Source organism: Aethalodelphis obliquidens, unplaced genomic scaffold (genome assembly GCF_003676395.1).
Source record: "Aethalodelphis obliquidens isolate GAN/ISIS:26980383/991018 unplaced genomic scaffold, ASM367639v1 scaffold22, whole genome shotgun sequence".
In the NCBI taxonomy this organism is placed as follows: Eukaryota; Metazoa; Chordata; class Mammalia; order Artiodactyla; family Delphinidae; genus Aethalodelphis; species Aethalodelphis obliquidens.
In genome coordinates, this window is record NW_020837966.1 from 1,496,882 (window position 1) to 1,517,431 (window position 20,550).

General features: G+C 43.6%; 1 protein-coding gene and 1 pseudogene across 3 annotated transcripts; one reads left to right on the forward strand and one right to left on the reverse strand.

Annotated features, from left to right (window-relative positions):
• Positions 1-418: 418 nt before the first annotated feature.
• On the reverse strand, positions 419-20,177 carry WDR82 (WD repeat domain 82). Of its 3 annotated transcripts, XM_027121002.1 has the most exons (9): positions 19,725-20,174; positions 15,596-15,693; positions 12,767-12,833; positions 6,781-6,880; positions 6,255-6,371; positions 5,855-6,010; positions 4,971-5,040; positions 4,278-4,420; positions 419-3,285 (listed from the first exon to the last, which is right to left on the reverse strand). In XM_027121002.1, the coding sequence occupies exons 1-9, from the start codon at positions 19,883-19,885 to the stop codon at positions 3,256-3,258; spliced, it is 942 nt and encodes a 313-aa protein (XP_026976803.1). In that variant the 5' UTR covers positions 19,886-20,174; the 3' UTR covers positions 419-3,255. The 3 variants fall into 3 exon arrangements, with proteins under 3 accessions (XP_026976803.1, XP_026976805.1, XP_026976804.1); XM_027121004.1 differs by lacking the exon at positions 4,278-4,420 and having other exon boundaries at positions 19,725-20,177; XM_027121003.1 differs by lacking the exon at positions 6,255-6,371 and having other exon boundaries at positions 19,725-20,176.
• Positions 8,362-9,230, forward strand: LOC113627966 (deoxyuridine 5'-triphosphate nucleotidohydrolase, mitochondrial pseudogene; annotated as a pseudogene).
• Positions 20,178-20,550: the final 373 nt, after the last annotated feature.

Below are 20,550 nucleotides of genomic sequence, written 5' to 3' on the forward strand. Positions count from 1 at the left end.
CCTAGGAGGATGAACCTTATTCCAGCTAGAGGCTGCCAATCTGATCAAGGGTTGAGGTAACAGTGGGGGATGAAAGGCAGCCTGAGGTACATGCCAGATGCAGTCTTTGAGGATCTCAGGCCGGCCTTTTCCTGGTCACTCATTTCTGGCCCTACGGCTGCTTATTAGAACATGGAGTTGAGGAGACCCAGGCTGCTATGCACTGAGAGCTGGATCTAGGGGTTCCTCCCACCAGCCCACAGGCCTTAGTCACCAGAGGCAGTCCCAGGGAGCCCAACAACCCATCCACACAGCATTACAATGAGTCCCAGTGTGAGCTAGGAGGACTAACAGGAGACAACCCACCCCCTCCCTCCAACTCTAGGAACCAGGCAAACAATGCTATGAAAACTCAATGGAAGAGGCTGCAGCCATAAAATTCTGTTTAAGACAGATAACATGGAAAAAACGTTTATATGTTAAGTACAAAAAGGACATAAAATTGTATATACAGTAGAATAACAACTATGTAAACACACCAAAAATCTATGCACAGAAATGTCTAGAGAAACACTAAACACCAAAAGATTAGCAGTGGTAACATTTTGGTGGCAAACTGATTCTTTTTAAAAGTCCCAGATTTTTCTTAATAAGCATTAATTATGATTGCAACGGTTTTCTTAAAAAAAAAAAAAAAAATACCCCACTGGCTGGTGGTTGAGCAGTGCAATGTCACTGTCACATATAAATCAGAGGCTTTGGCCCTGACTCTTGAGAGCGTGGTGCGCCCCCCACCCCCAGGAGAGCTTAAGCACCTCTGGCTCCTACTGAGGGTGTCCTGGCAGCCCTGGTGCTCCTCAGCCTCTCTGACCCACAGACTCTTTTCTCCCTTAATTCTGCCTTTTCCCACTACCACATCATCTTCGGTCACTTCCAGCTGCATCCTTCCCTCTCCTTCCCAACTCAGGAGCCAGCTCTGCAGCCACAGGTCCCCATAAATAGAAGCAGTGCAGTGCAGTGCATATTTTCAAAGGACATGGTGCCTCAGCTTTGGACACACAGGAACTCAATACAAATCATTTTCCTGCTGATAGACAAGTCATGGTGGCTGCTCTGGGTACAGATATGTTAATTATGCAGGCTTTCTTATTAACCTTGTAGTTCCAAGTACTTTCTCTGAACAGTTATTCCTACCATGAATTTTCTATCCTGGAAAGCCAGGGGTGGGCAGTAACAGCTCAGATCACTTGGTTTCTAAAAGTCCCTCCACGCTGAGAATGCAGAGCTATACGGTGTGTGGCACCTCAGAAGCTGCAGATTCCAGCCTATGTCTGGGAAAGACGTAGGCCCCTTGCTTTTAAGGTTACGGAACAAGCCAAAAAGTAACTGCTAAAAAAGCAAAACAAAACAGTAATTGCTAGCAATTCACAGCCTATTCCTGCTGCTGAACAGAGGCAGTAATGGCTTGCTTTCCCCACTAGCAGCTAGGTACTCTTGGGCAAGTCAAACATAACCTTGTTGAGCCTGTTTCTGGATCTGCAGGGAATGTGTTACTTGCTTAGATGTTTGGGAACTTAGTGAAATAATATGCCACTTGTCCTGCTCTAAGAAGGCCATGCAGGGGAAAAGGCAATGAGCTACGTGCAGCTCACCTCAACCCCGATCAGGAATCCTCCCTCTCCCAGGAGAAGGCAAGGAAAAGAAGTTAAGAAAGCAGACATACCAGGTAAACAGGAATGACCTATAATTGGCAAAGAAGCCTCAGACAAGCTGAAAATGCTCTGGTTCCAGCATCCTGTCCCCAAATGCTGGGAGCCAGACACAAAAGGCATGCAAAAGTGACTGTCACACACATACAGGCACAGACAGAGCATCACTGGGCAAAAAGGGGGCTAATACTGCAGAGAAGGCCCCAAAGTGCGGCTTGAGGAACACAAGGGAGTCATTCCAAGACCCTCATTTAGCTGCCATGGGGACAGCAAACACTCAAAAGCTTTGCTTTTGTTCAGTCTCCCAAAGGGAAAAAGGTAATAGGGAAGACTAACACTTGTGACAAACACTATTAGCAAGAATGCAGTTTTTCTCCTGGGGCAGAGGACTCTATCTCCTTCAGATACTTTTTAAATATGTGTGTGTATATATATATACACACACATACACACACACACACACACACACACGCATACATACATATATGTATATATGTATGCACACACATGATATATTTAAATGAAGGTGTACACACACTGTGCTAAAATACAAACAACAGAAATTCCAAGTCATATATAAAAAGGCTGAATATAACATATAACACAAGCCTAGAGCCAGCTCCTGGTTGGGAGCTGGGGAAGGGGTGGTATCATCTGGAGACTATGTACACAACTTGCAGTGGGCAGGGAAGGCATCAGTGTAAACAACTCAGACTCACTCCACAATACTGGCCCACAGAAAAGCGTGATGTATCTCATGTACAAAAATAGACGCCCACCTTGCTTCTGTATACAACCAAACTTGGCAGGCACCCAGAAGGACTGTGTGTTAGTTTTGATGACAGGGCACCACACCAAGCTGCTGCTAAACCTCCCAGCCCTAGGAACTCATCTGCTACCCCTCCTCCCTCACCCAGAGCCTGAGGCACACCCAGATCATCCACCCTCACATGACTAACTTGCAAGGCTTCCTGGCAAGCAAGGTCCTTCTGTATCTGTCCCTTTCTGACCCTAAGATATATGGAGACTTATTTCTGTAAATATTTGGCACCTAAGTAACATGATGGTTGTGGATAATGCCACAATGACACAGGGAGAACCAGTAACAAGACATGCAGGGTGAGGGCAAGGGGCACTGAGCTGCCCCAGCATCTCAAAACCAGAACTGTGGCTTCCCACGCATTTATGGGGGTGGGCAAAGGGATGTGCAGAATTAACAACTTCACCGACTCCTCAGCAGCAAATACATTCAAAACTGAAGGTGTCTTGAGGGCCCCACTATACCCTAGTCACGAGTCTGGTCACTCCTCTGGAGGAGCTCGGTGCAGTGACAGCTGGAAAATCTGAGTCCTGATTGAATCTGCCGCACCAAGAGTCCTTTTGAAGAAGCTTGACAAAGTAATTTTTTTCTTTTGAGCAAATGTACAGCACATCCTTGGGAAGGCCATGTGGAAGGATGCTCTCCAGCCCAGTCAAATGATCCAATCTCACTATTATCTTAGTTCCCTCTGAGTTTTTTCCTACTGGCCACCCTCGCTGTACAGAAAACAGCCAAGCACTATGCAGGTCAGTCATCAATGGTGGGCAACCAGAAGGCCTGGATGGAAGGAGAACATAAGTCAACTTTAAAAAGCCAAGCCCCTCTCATTTCTGAGGGTTTTTCTTACCCCTCCCCAACCATCAAGGCACCCAACCCCACAGTTAGAGGAGTTATGGCTGGTGGCCTTCCCTCCTGACCAGTTGACTCTGGCAATCTGTGGACAAACACTCCCCCATCTATGTGAAAGTAAACATTGTCTAACTTCCACCATAGTGGTCCAGTGGTAAAGAAAAGAAGAAGTGCTGTCTGGGGAGGTGGGTGTTTGGCCTCACAGCTAATCTACCAGGTGACCTCAGACAGACCCTCTCATTCATGAGCTGTAAAAAATGTGAGGGACTGGACTGGATGGTTTTGCTGCATTTTTTTCTGACACTGTTTTCTTTGTTTAAAAAACAAAAAAAAAAGAAATGGAGCAATGTGTTCTGGGTAGGCTAGTAATGAAATGCCTCATACCCAAATACCCAGGTAGGTTTAGGAGATGCTAAGAGGAAACTGGAGGCTGAGACTCACTGATGTTTTGTTCTGCTAGTGTTGTCTAGGAAGAGACAGGGGCCTGGAGGAAACTCTAACTGGTGAGTTGTGATCAACTGTAAGAATTTCTGATGAACTCAGCATAACCTGAGAAGAATGGAAAACTGAAAGGGTACAGCCACAAAAGGCTGGTTCAAAGTATTTTAAGAAGCCAAAAAGCTGTGAGGTATAGCCCCAGGTAGTTTGGGCATAAAACCAGGAGCCAGAGCAAAAAAACTGGCCTAAGATCTCCTGGGAGCTCGCGATCCCAGGTCATGGAAAGAAGAGCAAAAGTGAAAGACCAGCGCAACCAAAGATCAGATAATAGAGGTGAAATAGGGAAGCCACCAGCTGAAACATGAACTTGGGTGCTTGTAATTGTACCTATTTAGAACACAGCTCACTGTGCTCATTGAAGGACCCACCACCCCAACTGGAAAGGGCCCCTAGATGAAGGACATCTCCCGTTGTTCACATACCATGTTGGAACAAGCACTGGCAAAGGTCATGAACTTGGGGTTGAACTGCAAACAGGTAATGGGGCCTGTGTGTTTACCATCCAACACAGCTACTTTTATACCACTCTCTCCATTCCAGACATGGATCTTGCCATCCTCTGAACCTGAAGAGAATGATCAAGGAATATAACAGCTCAAGGCACAATACAAAGACAAGTGGCAAACAGACATGGATTGACATCTGGAGAGAGGCCAAGCTTCAGGACCCAGCCACCAGCAGAAATGGAGAGGGAGTAATGGCAGTGAAGAAAAGACACTTTGGGAACTGATCTAGACCCTAGTTATTTGTTCCTAGGCAAGTCACTTCCCCTCTAACTTCAGTTTTCTCATTTAAAAAGGGGGCTGAATACGACCACCCTACGAACATCTACACTAAGGTGACTGAATGAAGGGTTACATCAGTGCTTGTAGAGTTTAACTCTATGATGGTCCAGGGAAGACCAACATTAACGCCCGTTCCCAGAAAAGAAAGCAAAGTCAGGACAGTTTAAAGACACTATACCTTTGACATAACGTGCTACACAGAAATCTGAGAAACTCTATCTCAAAAGGATAATAAATAATATCTTAAATTAGTTAAAACTAACAGAAATAACATAATGCACAGTACCAGATAAGTAACACCCAAGGGGCAGGGGGATAAAGGAAGCTTACCAATCATAATAAACTGCGAGTCTGGAGTAAACGAGGCCTCCAGTGTGACGGCTTTGCTGTTGGCATAACCCTAAAACAAGCAGAACAATTCTCATTACAGTGCCATTAACAAAAAATAATGGCCTACAAACACTGACCCCAGCACATACATCTTCTTCTTTTTTTTTTGATGAAGAAAATTTTTTACAGTAAAATATAGATAACAATTTACTATTTTAAGTATTTTTAAGTGTACAGTTCAGTGGCACTAAGTATACTTAAAATGCTATGCAACCATTACCATCTTCTGCCTCCAAAACCTCTTCATCATTCTGAACAGAAACTTCATAATCTTTAATAGTAACTCCCCATTTCCCTCTTCCCCTGCTCCCTGGCAATCTCTGTTCTACTATCTATCTCTATTCTAGGAAACTAATATAAAAGTGGAATCGTCCAACAGTTGTCCTTTTGTGTCTGGCTTATTTCACTTAGCATAATGTTTTCAAGGTTCATCCATGTTGTAGTACATACATCACCTTCCTTTCTGTGAAACCCTTTCTTCCTCATGCACAGTGCTATGAAGGTTTCAAATTTGGCTACCACCCTTTACAATTCACCCCCTTATCCCCAACTCCATATTCAAGGGGGTAAGAAAATGTTTATGGTCAGAAGTTTATTATATTATCTAAACACCAAACTTGAGTCACTGGGTGAGAAGTGAATGTCTCAGAATCCAAAAGAAATAATGCCACGTGCAGGAAGAAAATGCAAGTCCATGCCTCGATGAGTGAGCCAAGGACAACTGCCGGTCTCCACTAACTAGCTAACACAATTCTCAGAAGGGATGAGCATGGAAAAAAGGTAGAGTATGGGGAAAAAAACATGGTTAAAAGTTGTCAGCTCACCCCAAACGTATGCATCACCACTCCCTTGAATGCATCGATCAGACGGATGAAGCTGCCATTGGTGGAGATGAGGATGAGTTTGCCATCATTGCTGAACTTAAGCCCTGTCCACTCACAAGTCCGATCATACTGCATCTTAAATGTCGCAAATGGCCCCTGCAAAAGACAGACAGCAGCCCTAGGCCCAAGGCACATCAATAATTCCTTCTGCCAGAGCCAAATCTCATTCTATCCCTTTAGATTCCTTTTTGACTAGGGAAAGCAGAAGATGAAGTACTGCTCTGACACTTTCTAATATCTACCACATACCTCCTCTACTGTAGAAAAAGGCTCTTAAATGTCCATCTCACCCTTCAAAACTTCCATAATATCAAGACGGTTCAAAGATTCAAAGATTTACCTTATCAAAAGAGCGAAGATCATAAAGTTTGACCATTTCAGAATTGACACCTGCAGCAAAAATTAATCCTTCTGGATCAAAAGAACAAACTGGCTTGCCCTGTAAATGCATGAGACCCTGAGAAAAAAGAAATTTTAAAAAAGTTAATGAACCCAGGATCCTACCAAAAGCAAACACAAAACTAACTAAAATGAAGTTAAAAAAAAACCTGGTCTCCATGCAATTGATTTCAGATCAACCCTAACTGTATAATTTTATAGACACTGAATTCAAATAAAAACAAATCCTTGGAGTCTAAAATATATAGCTCAAAGGCTCCAGGAAAACTGCTTTTAAAGCACTAAGCCACAGATCATAATAAGTATGCACCGGATTAAGGTATTAGCTTAATTACCAGCTACCTACCAGTAAAAGATCTTCTCCAAAATTTAAAGACTCTGGGATCCCAGGAAAGAATCACTGCTTTCCCCCTTCCTTGAGAGGGAGAGTTGAAAACGCCTAAAGTGTAACTGTGAGGCAACATTACCTGGCAGTTAGGAGACCGGAGATCCCAGAGCCGAATGGTCTTATCAAGAGACCCAGAAATGAAAGTGTCATCCACAGGTGACATGGACAAGGCCACCACCCTGCAATGCATCAAGATAAATAGTAGTTGAAGCGAAATATTAACAAGAATTGGATATGAACTCTAAACCACTTTACCTACCTATACATATGTGTTCTCCTAAAAACTTCATTTTAAGAAACACATACACAAGCAATCCGGAACAATCAAAGGCAATTAGTATAAAAAAGCAACTTAAAGCTACAGCATAAAAACATATGATTCCAATGCAAATCAAATCATAATGAAATACCACTTCATACCCACTAGCAAAGCTATAATCAAAAAGAGAGATAACAACTGTTGGTGAGGATGTGGAGAAACTGGAACCCTCATACACTGCCGGTAGGAATGTAAAATGGTACAGTTGCTTTGAATAAGTTTTATACTTCCTCAAAAAGTTAGAGTTACTATATGATCCAAACATTCTACTCTTAGGTATATACCCAAGAAAAATGAAAACATATGTCCAAAAAATCCCCCGTACATGTATGTTCACAACAGCATTATTCATAATTACTAAAAAGTGGAAACAACCCAAATGTCCATCACCTAATGAATGAATAAAGAAAACGTGTTATTGTCATACAAGAATATTATTTGGCAATAAAAAAAAATGAAGTACTGGGGCTTCCCTGGTGGCGCAGTGGTTAAGAATCCGCCTGCCAATGCAGGGGACACAGGTTCGAGCCCTGGTCTGGGGAGATCCCACATGCTGCAGAGCAACTAAGCCCGTGCGCCACAACTACTGAGCCTGCGAGCCACAACTAGTGAGCCCGCGAGCCTAGAGCCCGTGCTCCGCAAGGAGAAGCCACCGCAATGTGAAACCTGCGCACCACAATGAAGAGTAGTCCCCACTCACCGCTACTAAAGCCCGCGCGCAGCAATGAAGACCCAACGCAGCCAAAAATAAATAAATAAAAAAGAAATGAAGTACTGATTCATATTACCACATGTATGAAGTGAAAGAAGTCAGACACAAAAGGCCACATATGATCTGGTTCCATTTATACAAAATATCCAGAATAGGCAAAGTTATAGAGACAGAAAGATTAGTGGTTGCCAGGGGCTGGGAAGAGGGGAAATGGGAAGTGTTAATGGGTACAGGGTTTCTATTTGGGGTGATGAATATGTTCTGGAATTAGATAGTGGTGATGGTTGCCCAACTCTGTGAATATACTAAAAACCACTGAATTGTACACTTTAAAAGGATGAATTTATGGTACTGAACTATATCTCAATTTAAAAAAAAAAAGCATGATTCCTTAACTGGAGGTTTGTGGACTATACTGTTGTTCTCAAACCTGAGTGGCACCAGCATCACCTGGAGGGTGGGTTAAAACAGACTGCTGGGATCCACTGCCAGAATTTCTAATCCAGTAGGTCTGGGGTGAGGTCTGAGAATCTGTGTTTCTAACAAGCTCCTCACTGATGGTGAGACTGGTGGTTTGGGCCCCACACTTAGAGAGCCACAGCCCTATGCTAATAGCCTATGCTATATTTCTAATATGGGTCCCCTCTTATGGTTACACCAGTCACTCACTGAAAAACACTTCTTCCAAGGCCTCATCCTGAGCTCTCTTGTCCCCTCTGCTCATGTTCTTGCTCTGCCACGCTCTGCGTTGAGGACACCCATCATCTCCCCGGCATTTGGGCCCAGCCCGTGGAGAAGGATGGCATGTGGCTCCACTTTACTTGCCTCTTGGAGCATGCCACGGCCCTAACCAGAGGGATCCTTGAGGTCCGTGGGCTATGACCTGTACAGTGCCTATGAGTCTGTAGTACCATCTACAGAGGAAGCCCTTGTGAAAATGGACACTCAGATGGCTCTTCCTTCTGGGTGTTATGGAAGAGTAGTTCCACATTCTGCCTTGGCTAAAAAACGCTTCACAGACAAAGGAGCTGGTGTCACAGGTGAAGATTACAGAGGAAATATTGGTGCTATACTGTCTCATTTTGACAAAAAAAAAATTGGAGTAAAAAAAGTGGATCAAATTGCACAGCTCATTTGTGAATGGGTTTTTTAAATGTAGAAATAGAAGAAGTTCAAATTTTGGATGACTCTGAAAGGGGTTCAGGAAGTTTTGGTTCCACTAGAAAGAATTAAAATGTATGCCATGAGTAAAAAATGGAAAAATGTACTTTTTCTTAAAGTTTTTGACCAAGAAAAAAAAAATTCTTCCAATATAACTAAATTAACATTTGCACTAGATCATCAACTTAAAAATTTAAAAGATACTATAAGCCAAAATTTCCTGGGAATGCTGAGGTGGTAATAAAACGGAGTGAGCAGAATGCATATGAACACGTAATTTTACATCACAGTATTCAGGTCAAAAGTTCAGAGGAAGTCTATCTTGGCACAAGGCTCTACGATGAGAGGTAGAGGGAATACAAGGAGGAACAAGACTTCAACTCTAAGGAAGCTTAACTGTCTAGTCCAGACAACGTCCAAGAGAGGGTCAGAGAAGGCTTTCAGGAAGAAGCAGCACCTGTGGTGAACAGGGTTTCAATGGGAGTGGCCTTTCTGGAAGTTGCCAGATAGGAAGGCATGAGGCAGTTCAGGAACCAGCCCAGAGTTCACTTCAACTGGAGTGGTAGGAGATAACACTGGGAAAATGGGTCAGGCAGAGGGAAAAGAATCTGACTCCAAGGTTTCTTGAGGGAGGCTGTGGTCAGAGCTGTAAAAACAGGGTGCAGAAGCAGGATGTTGAGGGACGGGGAGATTAGGAGTTGACAATAATTTACCTGAGCTAGGACAGAAGCAAAGGAGTATGGAGCACAATGACACATGAGGTTAAACCTAAGTAGAATCAACGGGATTTAACAACTCACCGGATGTGAAGGCAGGGAAAAAGTAGTGAACAGGTAACAGAGACTTTGAGTCGGGAGAATTGGAAGGGACAGAGGTGAAGAAACATGAGGCAGACAGAGGAGCTGGCCCAAGGAATTTAACGATGGACGGAGTATTGGACCTGTAGGTAGAAGTTGAGTCTGGAAATTATGGGCTGAAAATACTGATTTGGGAAGCTATCTGAGGTGAATGAAATCAGTGATGGCCCAAATACCAAGAGGAGGAGAAAAAAGCTAGGGTAGAACCTTGTTTAGAGTCAAAAAGAGAAAGAGAGGCAAAAAATAGCAAAAACAGAACCAAGATGAGAAGCCAAAGGAAAAAAAAGTTTTACTGAGGGGTTAAGCACCAAAGAGTCCCAGGCAGTGGATTTTACCTGGAGGCAGCAGGGAAAGGGGAGTAAACAGCTTGGCTTAGATGAGTGAGTTAAACAGTGAATGAGTATGAGGAGGTGGAGAAGGGAATATGCAGATTATTCTTTTATCTTTGATGGCGAAAAGAAGTGGGTGACATGCTCAAGAGATAAATTTAATATAAGGAAGATAAAGAAGACCATAAGGAAGATAAAGAAGACTGAGTAGGTTTCCCCTGGTGAGTAGGGCTTCCCTGGTGGCGCAGTGGTTAAGAATCCGCCTGCCGGGTTCAAGCCCCAGCCCGGGGAAGATCCCACATGCCATGGAGCAACTAAGCCCGTGTGCCGCCAATTACTGAGCCTGCGCTCTAGAGCCCGTGAGCCACAACTACTGAGCCCAGAGTGCCACAACTACTGAAGCCCGTGCACCTAGAGCCCGTGCTCCACAACAAGAGACGTCATCGCAATAAGCAGCCTGCGCACCACAGTGAAGAGCAGCTCCCGCTCACCACAACTAGAGAAAGCCCACGTGCAGCAACGAAGACGCAACGGAGCCAAAAATAAAATAAATAAAAGTAAATAAATTTAGAAGACCAACTAAGTTTGTGGGCAGCAAAGTCCAGTAAGGAGACGGAAGTAAAAACAGAGGGGTTGGTTTTCTCAAAGAAGAAAAGGCTACTTCTTTCTCAGGGAAAGTGTTCTAAGGAAGAAAGGAGTTTAGGTGAAAGAGGAGTTGAACTCATTTTGGATGGCCTTGATTTTCTCAAAAAAGGAGGGACAAAGTCATCTATTAAGAATCAGGAGGTCAGGAGGTCAAGAGATTGGGCAACTGGGAAGATTGGAAAGAATTTCAAACAACTGCAATCAACTCTTTTATTTATTTATTTATTTTTTTGCGGTACGCGGGCCTCTCACTGTTGTGGTCTCTCCCGTTGCGGAGCACAGGCTCCAGACGTGCAGGCTCCGCGGCATGTGGGATCTTCCCGGACCAGGGCACGAACCCATGTCCCCTGCATCGGCAGGCGGACTCTCAACCACTGCGCCACCAGGGAAGCCCTGCAATCAACTCTTAATTACAGACAGTATATTTGTGAACATTAATTTGACTATAAACAAGCAAAAACATCTACTTGTCACAAGCCATTCTTTGAACTACACAGTAACCAACAGCTGCCACCTCTTATCTTCAGCAACACAGAAATGCCCTTGCCCAATCAGAAGTGCAGCTGAAAACAGTGCTCTTGGTCTACCTCCTGTCAGGGCTCTGAACCACTCCAAGCTACACAGGGTTACTGTACATTTGCAAAGGAAAGCACCTATGATTAATATATCATCCAAGGGAAAATGTGTTTAACATTCAGCCCAAACTCGAAAAACTGGAGGAAAAATAACAGGGGAATTGGGATGAGACAGAGAGAAGCAACCTGCATTACAGAACAGAATAAGGGGGACTTCCCTGGTGGCTCAGTGGTTAAGAATCTGCCTGCCAATGCAGGGGACTCGGATTCGATCCCTGGTCTGAGAAGATCCAACATACCATGGAGCAACTAAGCCCATGTGCCACAACTACTGAGCCTGCACTCTAGAGCCCGCAAGCCACAACTACTGAGCTTGCACACCACAAATACTGAAGCCCTCATGCCCTACAGCCCATGCACCGCGACTACTGAAGCCCATGTGCCTAGACCCTGTGCTCCTCAACAAGAGAAGCCACAATGAGAAACCTGCACACCACAAGGAAGAGTAGCCCCCGAGCGCCGCAAATAGAGACAGCCCGCACGTAGCAAAGACCCAACGCAGCCAAAAAAAATAAAAATAAATATATACCTTTAAAAAAAAATAAGGAAACAGGTTTCTTGACTTTCAAAATGTACGAAAGGAAAATTTTGTTATTTTTTTAAAATAAATTTATTTATTTATTTATTTTTGGCTGCGTTGGGTCTTTGTTGCTGCATGCGGGCTTTCTTTAGCTGCGGTGAGCGGGAGCTACTCTTTGTTGCGGTGTGCGGACTTCTCACTGCGGTGACTTCTGTTTTGCGGAGCATGGGCTCTAGGCACATGAGCTTCAGTAGTTGTGGCACGCAGGCTCAGCAGTTGTGACTCGCAGGCTATAGAGTGCAGGCTCAGTGGTTGTGGCGCACGGGCTTAGCTGCTTCACGGCATGTGGGATCTTCCCAGACCAGGGCTTGAACCTGTGTCCCCTGAATTGGCAGGCGGATTCTTAACCATTGTGCCACCAGGGAAGCCAACAATTTTATTAATTTTTTTTACATATTCATTAAGCTCTTCATGTGGAACACATTTATGTAGAGCAGGGTCATGCTGAAATGGGGGCCACCTATACTGGAAGGCCTCAAACATGTAAATGTACTTTCATTAAGGGATGTCTGATATTTGGGATCCCTAAATGCCAAATGTTATTTTTACTACATAGGTTTCCACTGAATATCTTTAATCCACATTCTTCCTATTAATGTTTTAACTGAGGTTTCGGTTTATCTATGAAGTCCTACCCCTGGCCTCTACAACCTCGATTAATCATGAGTTGACTGTTTAGGGAAGGTTAACAAGAGAAGATTAAGAGGTATGCCAAACAGCGGTGAGAAACTAGCTTCAGTTCACTAATAAAATCTCTCCACTCTTTCATTCTCTGGATAACCTCAGGGATAAAAGAACTATCTACTTCTGTAACACGTGCATCTTACCTTTTGCTATGTCCAGGAAAGTATCTGATGTATTTGTTGTCATGCAAGGACAGGTAACGGATAGTATCTGTAAGAAGATAAATAAGGCATGATGATATCCTACTATTTTTAAAGGAATTTACTTTGCATTTTCATCTTGAAAAGACAAGGTCAAAGAATTCATTGTTTTCCATAATCCAAGCAAGGTATGAATAAATAATAGTGAATAACTACTTTTCACGGGACTAGAGATTTCACGTAATTCAAAAGCAGAGTTCTCAAGTTGACAGCATATACAGCAATGTTTAAAATCACTATTGCTGCCAATCTTTGGCTTCTGCATAGTTACAATGAAACTTGTCCTGCAAATATGCACCCCCCCCAAAAAAAAAACTCACAACAATTTTAATGCCCACAGAATGGCAAACCTTAAAGAAAAACATATGGCTACTGAGGAAATAGACTCAAAGAATTAAACAGCCATGCTGAGCTGAGGATCAGGCTGGATTCTGGCATAAGATACTTTTGTCCAGCGTTCTCCAACAGCATGTCAACCCAACCCTCACCTCATCTTAATGTAAACTGGATACACAATTTACATTAAAACTAAATAAAATGGAAAGAGAATTAATGTTCTACTACTTCTTTTCTAATTAACCAACTATCCAATGGTCCCTTATGCAGAAAAGTGAATTATAAAGTGGCCAAAGGAAATGAGAAAATTTAGGTTAAAAAGATCACAAGACATTTAAAAATCAAAGTCATGAACTATACCAAGTCATAGCAGTGAGAATTTGACAATATCCAAGAAAGAAATAATCACAGAGATTTGTGCTTGGGGCAAATAAGACAAATACTCTTAAAAACCAAATGATCCCTCTGAAAAAGCAAAACAAAAAATGATGGTGGTGGGAAAGGAACGAAGTGCCATAAAGAACAGAACTGGAAAGTACAATGCCCCTGAAAAGACTAGGAATAAGAAACAATTGTTGAGAAAAAGGTTATAGGAAATGGGGCCAAAATACAGAAAGGAAAGCATAGAAAGAACATTCTGGAGGCAAACACAACACAGAAACAGAAAGGCTGAAAGCACCAAGTCATCCCAGTGGTTCACAGGGGTACTAATAAGAGGGCATTTAACCTGGGAGAGGGAAAAAGGCACTCTTTGTATGTTCCAAAACTAAATATGGTTTTCTTTGAAAACATGTTCAAAGTTCTCGAATGACAACTATAAAGTATTCCTGGTTGTTCTATTGCTAGGAACTACTCACCTGCCCTAAGCAGAAAAAGACTTCCTCCCCATTACCTGGTTTTCCCAGAGATGAGCAGGGCGTCGCCATCCTCTCCGCCCCACTCGGTAGCTGGCGCGCTGTTCCTGGCAAGGCAGTGGCCTGTACAGTTATCTCCTGTACCGGGTGGTATCATAGACCCTCAAACTGTACAAACTACTACCTCAGCCTGGAATCAGGCAAAATGATACGGAGCGTTGGAGGAACTCTTCAGGATGGATGCACTCGAGACAGGAAAGGCAACATCCTCACAGCAGAGGCCTGGCAGCAAAGCTGCAAGTGCCACACATTTGCCTCATCTTGCACCATATTTGGAGAATCCTCATTTAATCACCCAGAAAAACACCCCAACAGAAGAAATACACCCCAATAGAAGAAATATACCATTCATTCAGATGATCACAGAGATATATTTCCTCAAGATCCTGTTTTATATTCTTGTCCAAAAGCATCAATTGCACTGCTTACTTAGAAAACCACTTCTGAAATAGAGGCATGAAAAGTATAAACGATATACTTACTAAAAAACAAGTACAGGCAGAAAAGTCTCATTTAAAAAAAAAAAAAAAAAAAAGACTTCTACCCATCTGCTCTGAGATAGGCATAACCAAAACAGCGGTCTAAGAAATCTTTGTTGAATGACATTAGAAAAACTGTACTGCTAAAAATGAAACAATCAACAAATCAGTGAGATAAGTTAAAAAAAAAAAAAAAAGTCCTAACATGAAAGTGTTATAGCTCAATTCCAAGACAATCTGTCAACTGAGAATGACTTATCCCAGGGGAAAAGCAGGTAAAGGCAGAGATCCTTTATTAGAGAAAGAAATTCACAAGTTTAATTTCTAAAAATAAGTCTTTATTCTTCAAAGACATTAACTTTATTTAAAAGGAAAAAGGGAGAGACTTCCCTGGTGGTCCAGTGGCTAAGACTCCATGCTACCAATGCAGGGGCCGCGGGTTTGATCCCTGGTTGGGGAACTAAGATCTCACATGTGTGCAGTGCGGCCAAAAAAGATAAGATAAATAAATAAAAGGAAAAAGGGATAAAATTCAAATCAAAAAGTGTCCCTGGAATCAAAGATAACTAAAGTCAGTATACTGTCCTTTGTGACACAGACCATAAATGGTTGGGCACACACCAAAAACTCTTCTAAGGTCTGCTAAACTACCATAACTCAAGCATCTGTAAAACTATTCTCAAATCTATATATTTTGAACAGGAAGGTAGCATTGTTTACCACTTGCTGTCAAGTATTCTTTCCTTTTATTTCTTCTAAAAGTATTCGTTTCAAGAAGTTCAAACCGTAAATACAATTTGTGGCTTCCTATTTCCACTCTCCACTCTAAACTGGAGACCTTTCATACTCAGTTTCAAGTCCTTCAAAAGTACTAATGGCTTGCTTGCTTCCAGCATCCCTTCAGTCATAACAATATTAGCACAGCTAACATCATAGGAAAATTTAAAGTAACTATAACCAAACAGAAGTACTCACAAAGATTCCGTGAACAATTTAACAAAGGAAACCATGACCATAACTTCCTAAAAAGAAGGCTTGCTTACCGTCTATTTTGTTAGAGCTGTAAACGACTGTGTTTGCTGCATGAGTGTATCTGATGAGGTCCACGCCGTATTTCTTACTGTACAGGGTTCTCTTTGGTCTGATGAGGAAATGGACAGAGAAAGAAAACCATCAAAATCCTCCATCACCAAAATCTAGGATCTTCATATAAAGAGAAGCACTTGAATGATGTGGGAAGGGTGAAGATTCTTGGTAACCTCTAACACTGAAAAGAAACAGAATTTCTTCCAAAAGGGTGGAAACAAACAGAATCAATCAAGTCCAACAGGCTTTCACCTCTGGATACCAAATGCCGAAGTTAGGAAGTGGAAGTAAATCTGAGGGCTCAAATCAGCCTTTACTACAATGTTCAAAAGTAAGCTTTGAGAAGAAGTACATCTATTTGGGAAGAAAGACACACAAAACAAGTCATAACTTCCAAGAAAGAGGAAAATGGGAATACGCCAGACCAATGAGGCCAGAACTTAAGCCATTCACTTGGAAAGAAGCTCTTTCTTTAAGAAGAAATGATTTATCAAAACCGAAACCAGATGCAAAACTGCCTTTCCTAATATAACCTAATATTTCCATCCTCTCTTACAGGTCCAAAGCACTTACTGAGCCTTTTACAAGACAAACCTCACTCTCCCTAACAAAACTAGTCATTGATTCTTTTCTCTTTACTTAAATGTAAAATCACATATTTCTAAGCTAGAGGTTATCAGTCCATTTGTTGAAGTTCCTTAAATGTTATCTTCTTCTATAGCACCTTGAAGATCAAGCTGAAACTGATCTCAGCAAAATATTTAACCAAAAACTTCATAATATTCTACATTTAGGTATAGGAGAATTTCATAAATCCTATATTAATGTTTATCAAGAAGTTAATTTATGAAAAGGAAATTCACCCTCTCAATGTAAAAGCCTCTTGAAACCTAGATGCTAAACAATCAGATGACTCAGGGAACTTTAATCATTTGCACTTTCAATTTTTGTGACGTCAAGGGTTTCCCTACATTAAACCTATTTACAAACAAGACTTCTCACTCCAAATGCACTTAATTTTCCACATTTTTACCTTTACTGAAAGATCAACTAAACAAAAAGAACAGCTCAAATGCTACCTTGTTAAGTCCACCACCCTGGGTTCTGCCATGTAGTTACTGTGTGGTAACCAGTGAGTGAGTGAACGTGCGTGTGAATGTGTGCTTGCTCTCAAAAGATAGTTGACTTTGCTCCTACCAATGGAAACAGAAGCTTACTTATCTCAGTATTTACCCTACAATAATGAAGACAGAGCCTGAAGAACCAATGTTAAAGGAAAATTTTCAGTTCCACTTATATACGGCCTATTTGTCTCAAATATATATATAGTATTAACCTGAGATTTTGTTCTTAATAACATAAATCTTTTACCTCATATCATTTCCTAGTTTGAAAGCAAGATCCTAATGCATCCATTTCAGAGGATCTTACAGAGCTTATGCATAACATTCTTTCACGAATATTGTGGTAAGCTTCTCTGCACAAACTATGATTCTGGTGATCAGGTACGAATAAATAATATTAAATCCTTCTCTCTGAATAATTCGCATCACCTACCACAGATAACATCCTTTGTATACTTTCAAATTAAAAAAAAAAAAACAAAACAAAACACTCAGGACTTCCCTGGAGGCCCAGTGGTTAAGACTCTGTATGCAGGGACTGCAGGTTCGATCCCTGATTGGGGAACTAAGATCCCACATGCTATGTAGTGCAGCCAAAAAATTAAAATTAAAAAAATCACTCAATGGATGAACTCTATTACAAAGAAAGTTTAAGTGAACAGTACACATGGAAAATATTAAGCATAAAGAATCTTATTTTAGCCATTTTCAAACTCCCAACATTAGTACCATCCAATAAAGATACTGTGCCTTCCAAGAAAATGTTATTTTCTTCCAATGTTGGTTTGACCTACACTAGTGGCAAATTTTTTCTTCACATTACCACTTAGGATCACAGATTCCTAGAGGTCAGCGAAGTGATCTGACCAATGTCACATACCTGGTCACAAGGCCAAACTAGAACCCAGGTCTCCTATCAGGTTGCTCTCTGATCACAATGAAACAAGGTCACAATTAATCCATACGAATATTTTAAAGAGCGTGCTGTATACTATTGTATCAATGTTAAATTCCCTAATTTGGATAATTGTACTCTGGTTACCTAAGAAAACGTCCTTGTGCTTAGGAAATCCATGCTGAAGTGTTTAGGATAAAGGGGCTTGATACCTCCAAATTACTCTCTAATGGCTCAGGGAAAGAAAAACTTGTGTGTGTGTGTGTGTGTGTGTGTGTCTACAGAGAATGACAAAGCAAACAGAGCAAAATATAACCAATTATTGGGTCCTGGAGTTCTTTGAAACAATGATGTAACTTTTCTGCAAGTTTGTAATTATGTAAAAATGCTACATGAATGAATAAACTGCATTATGTTATAAAATTAACATTTTACTTTTAACAAGACAGCCTTCAAGTCAATGTCATTCCTACCAACCGCAGAAATTATGCAGTATTTGGAGAGAAACTGTGAAGAAATGCTGCCACAACCTTCATTTTCTTTGAATGAGGATATACATCTCCATCCTCAAATTCATCCAGGGAGAAGTTCTAATCTGTGCACAAGCACTAAACATTTCAAGCAAGTCAGCTTCAATTTACTTCTAGCTCCAGTACCCCACAACCCCAATCTCCACCCTAGCTTTATACGTTACTTTCTATTCCAGGCTAATGCAAGTGGCCGGACCTGGACCAAAACCCATCTATGAAATGAATAACATTGACTCACATCTCTCAGCATCAGTCCAGCTAACAATTCTCTCTTCCCTCAGGACCACCACTATAGGCCACTCTTCCACATACCGCAAGCAGATCCAGAGCCAGTTACATAATACTTTTTCCACAGCCCAAATGGGAAAAAATTGGGCAGAACAATATAGCCCAGACCAATACAGCTTTACTTCAGATAACCAAATTCACAAATGAAGAGACAAGTTCCAAAAGAAAGTTTATAGAAAACATTGGTTTAAGCAAAACAGACAAAAGGAACAGCTGGAGAAGGTAAAGAAAAACCCAAGGATTCAAAAAGAAGATCACAATTTAGCAAGGATTTGGAGAAAGCAAGTCTGGGGCGGGGGTGAGGGGAAGCTGACAGGTCCCCAGGGAAAAAGGCAAAAAGCTGTGCTTTTAAGATCTTGCAGAGATACAGGTGTGGTGAGTCTCCATAGGACTTGGGACAACCTAGAAATGTCATGATCAGACTCGGAATTATGATAAGTCCAAGAGGACCATAAAGTATAATTTTTAAAAAAAGTATAAGAAGAAACACGAAATTGTCAGACGATGCTTTCTTTGTTCTACTAGGAGGTTCACATTCAGGTTGGGATGCGACAGCCAGGTGTGTCTGGCAAAAAGGAAAAGTTTTGGATGCAGGTAAAAAGTTAACTATAAACATGGGCATCAGGACTGAGGGAGCAAGAGAATGATTTGGACCAGAAAGGAAATGTCAGGGGGCCCAAAGAGGCGACAAATAAATCCTGACAGCTAACAACTGCAACCCACGCGGCCTTCCGGCAGAAGGGCGGCGGGAAGCTGAGGGGCAGGGGTCGGGTGAAGTACCAGGGCTGAATCGAGGTGACCGAGCAGAGGGCAGAGAGAGCGAGCTGCCGCTGCTGAACGAAGCAGCAGAGCAGCCTCTGCGGTTCTGCGCGGGGGCCACAGCCGAGTGGCACCTTCGACGGAGTCAGAGGAGCGTTAAAGCTACCAGCTGGGGCAGCGGTGGGCGGACCCTGCGTTTAAAGGTCAAGGTCAAGGTGTGGTTTGGTCAGAGATGCTAAGGCTGTCTGTGAGGAGACCGAAGGCAGACAAAACAAATATATGATTACTGTTATTGCTATCGTTATTTTAAAAGAAAAAAAAAAATGGTCTCCCGGACGGCTTCTGAGGGGACGCGGCCCCAGCGGGAGCGTGTGCAATACAGGCCGCGGGCCAGACCGGGTTAGAGGGCGGGCCGCGGGGGGAGCGCAGGGCCACGACAGGGAGGGCGGGAGGGACTCAGACCCGGGCCCAAGGCCACCGGTGCACTCACTTGCCCTCCTGGCAGTCATAGAGCACGATGGAGTCGTCGTCGCTGCTCGAGATGACCGTCTCGCCGTTGGGGCTGAAGTCGAAGCAGTTAATCTTGTCCGAGTTCTCGCGGAACACCTTGGCGACGCGGAAGCTCCGCAGCACGCTGTCGGTCAGCTTCATGGCGGCGGCTGCTGGTGGCGGCGGCGGCGGCGGCGCAGAGCCGGGGCGGAGCCCGGCGAACGGGCGGGCTGCCGAGGGGCCGACCCGGGCGGGGCGGGCGCCGCGCCGGCGGCGGGCTGGAGAGCGGCCGACAGTCGGGCCGCCTCCTCCGCTTCCTCCTCCTGCTTGTGCAACACTCTTCTGCCGGGACTATGGGGTCTCGCAGACCGGTCCTCCTCACGGTCGCCTCAGGGCCAACCGGCGCGGCACCGGCTCATTGTGTCCGCCATCTTGGGGCGACAGGCAGAAGTCGAGGGCGAGGAGCCTCACCGCGGCGCCAGCCGGGAAAGGGGGCGGGGCGGGAACGGCGAAGCGAGGCGGGGTGGCGGGGCGGTGACGTCAGCGCGGCCGGCGGGGAGTGGTGTGGCTGGGTGGCCAGAGGCGGCGATTCCCCGACCCGCTGCGGGGCGGGAGGGGCGGGGATTCCCAAGTCCTTCCCCGCCTTGGGCCCCAAGGCCCTGGGTTCCCGGGAGCCGCGAGTCTTTGTGCGGGGCCGCAACTCCCCCGAGAGACTCGGGTGCCCCCTGCAGGCTCCCCGGCCGCAGGCAGAGCGAGAGCAGGTACTGCGGGGGTGGGCTGCGCTCCAGGAGGCCTGTTCTGGGTATGAGTCATCGCCGTCGGGCTTT

What these genes read in the sequence shown, in the direction of transcription:
- WDR82 (XM_027121002.1), bottom strand. Translation starts at nt 19,885, where the DNA reads ATGAAGCTGACCGACAGCGTGCTGCGGAGCTTCCGCGTCGCCAAGGTG. An exon ending in TATGACTGCCAGGAGGGCAA is followed by an intron (nt 15,694 to 19,724) that starts GTGAGTGCACCG and finishes TTTCCTCATCAG; the next exon opens with ACCAAAGAGAACCCTGTACA. An exon ending in CCAGTGCTTGTTCCAACATG is followed by an intron (nt 3,286 to 4,277) that starts GTATGTGAACAA and finishes CCTTCCATCCAG; the next exon opens with GCCTTCTGGTTGCCCACCAT.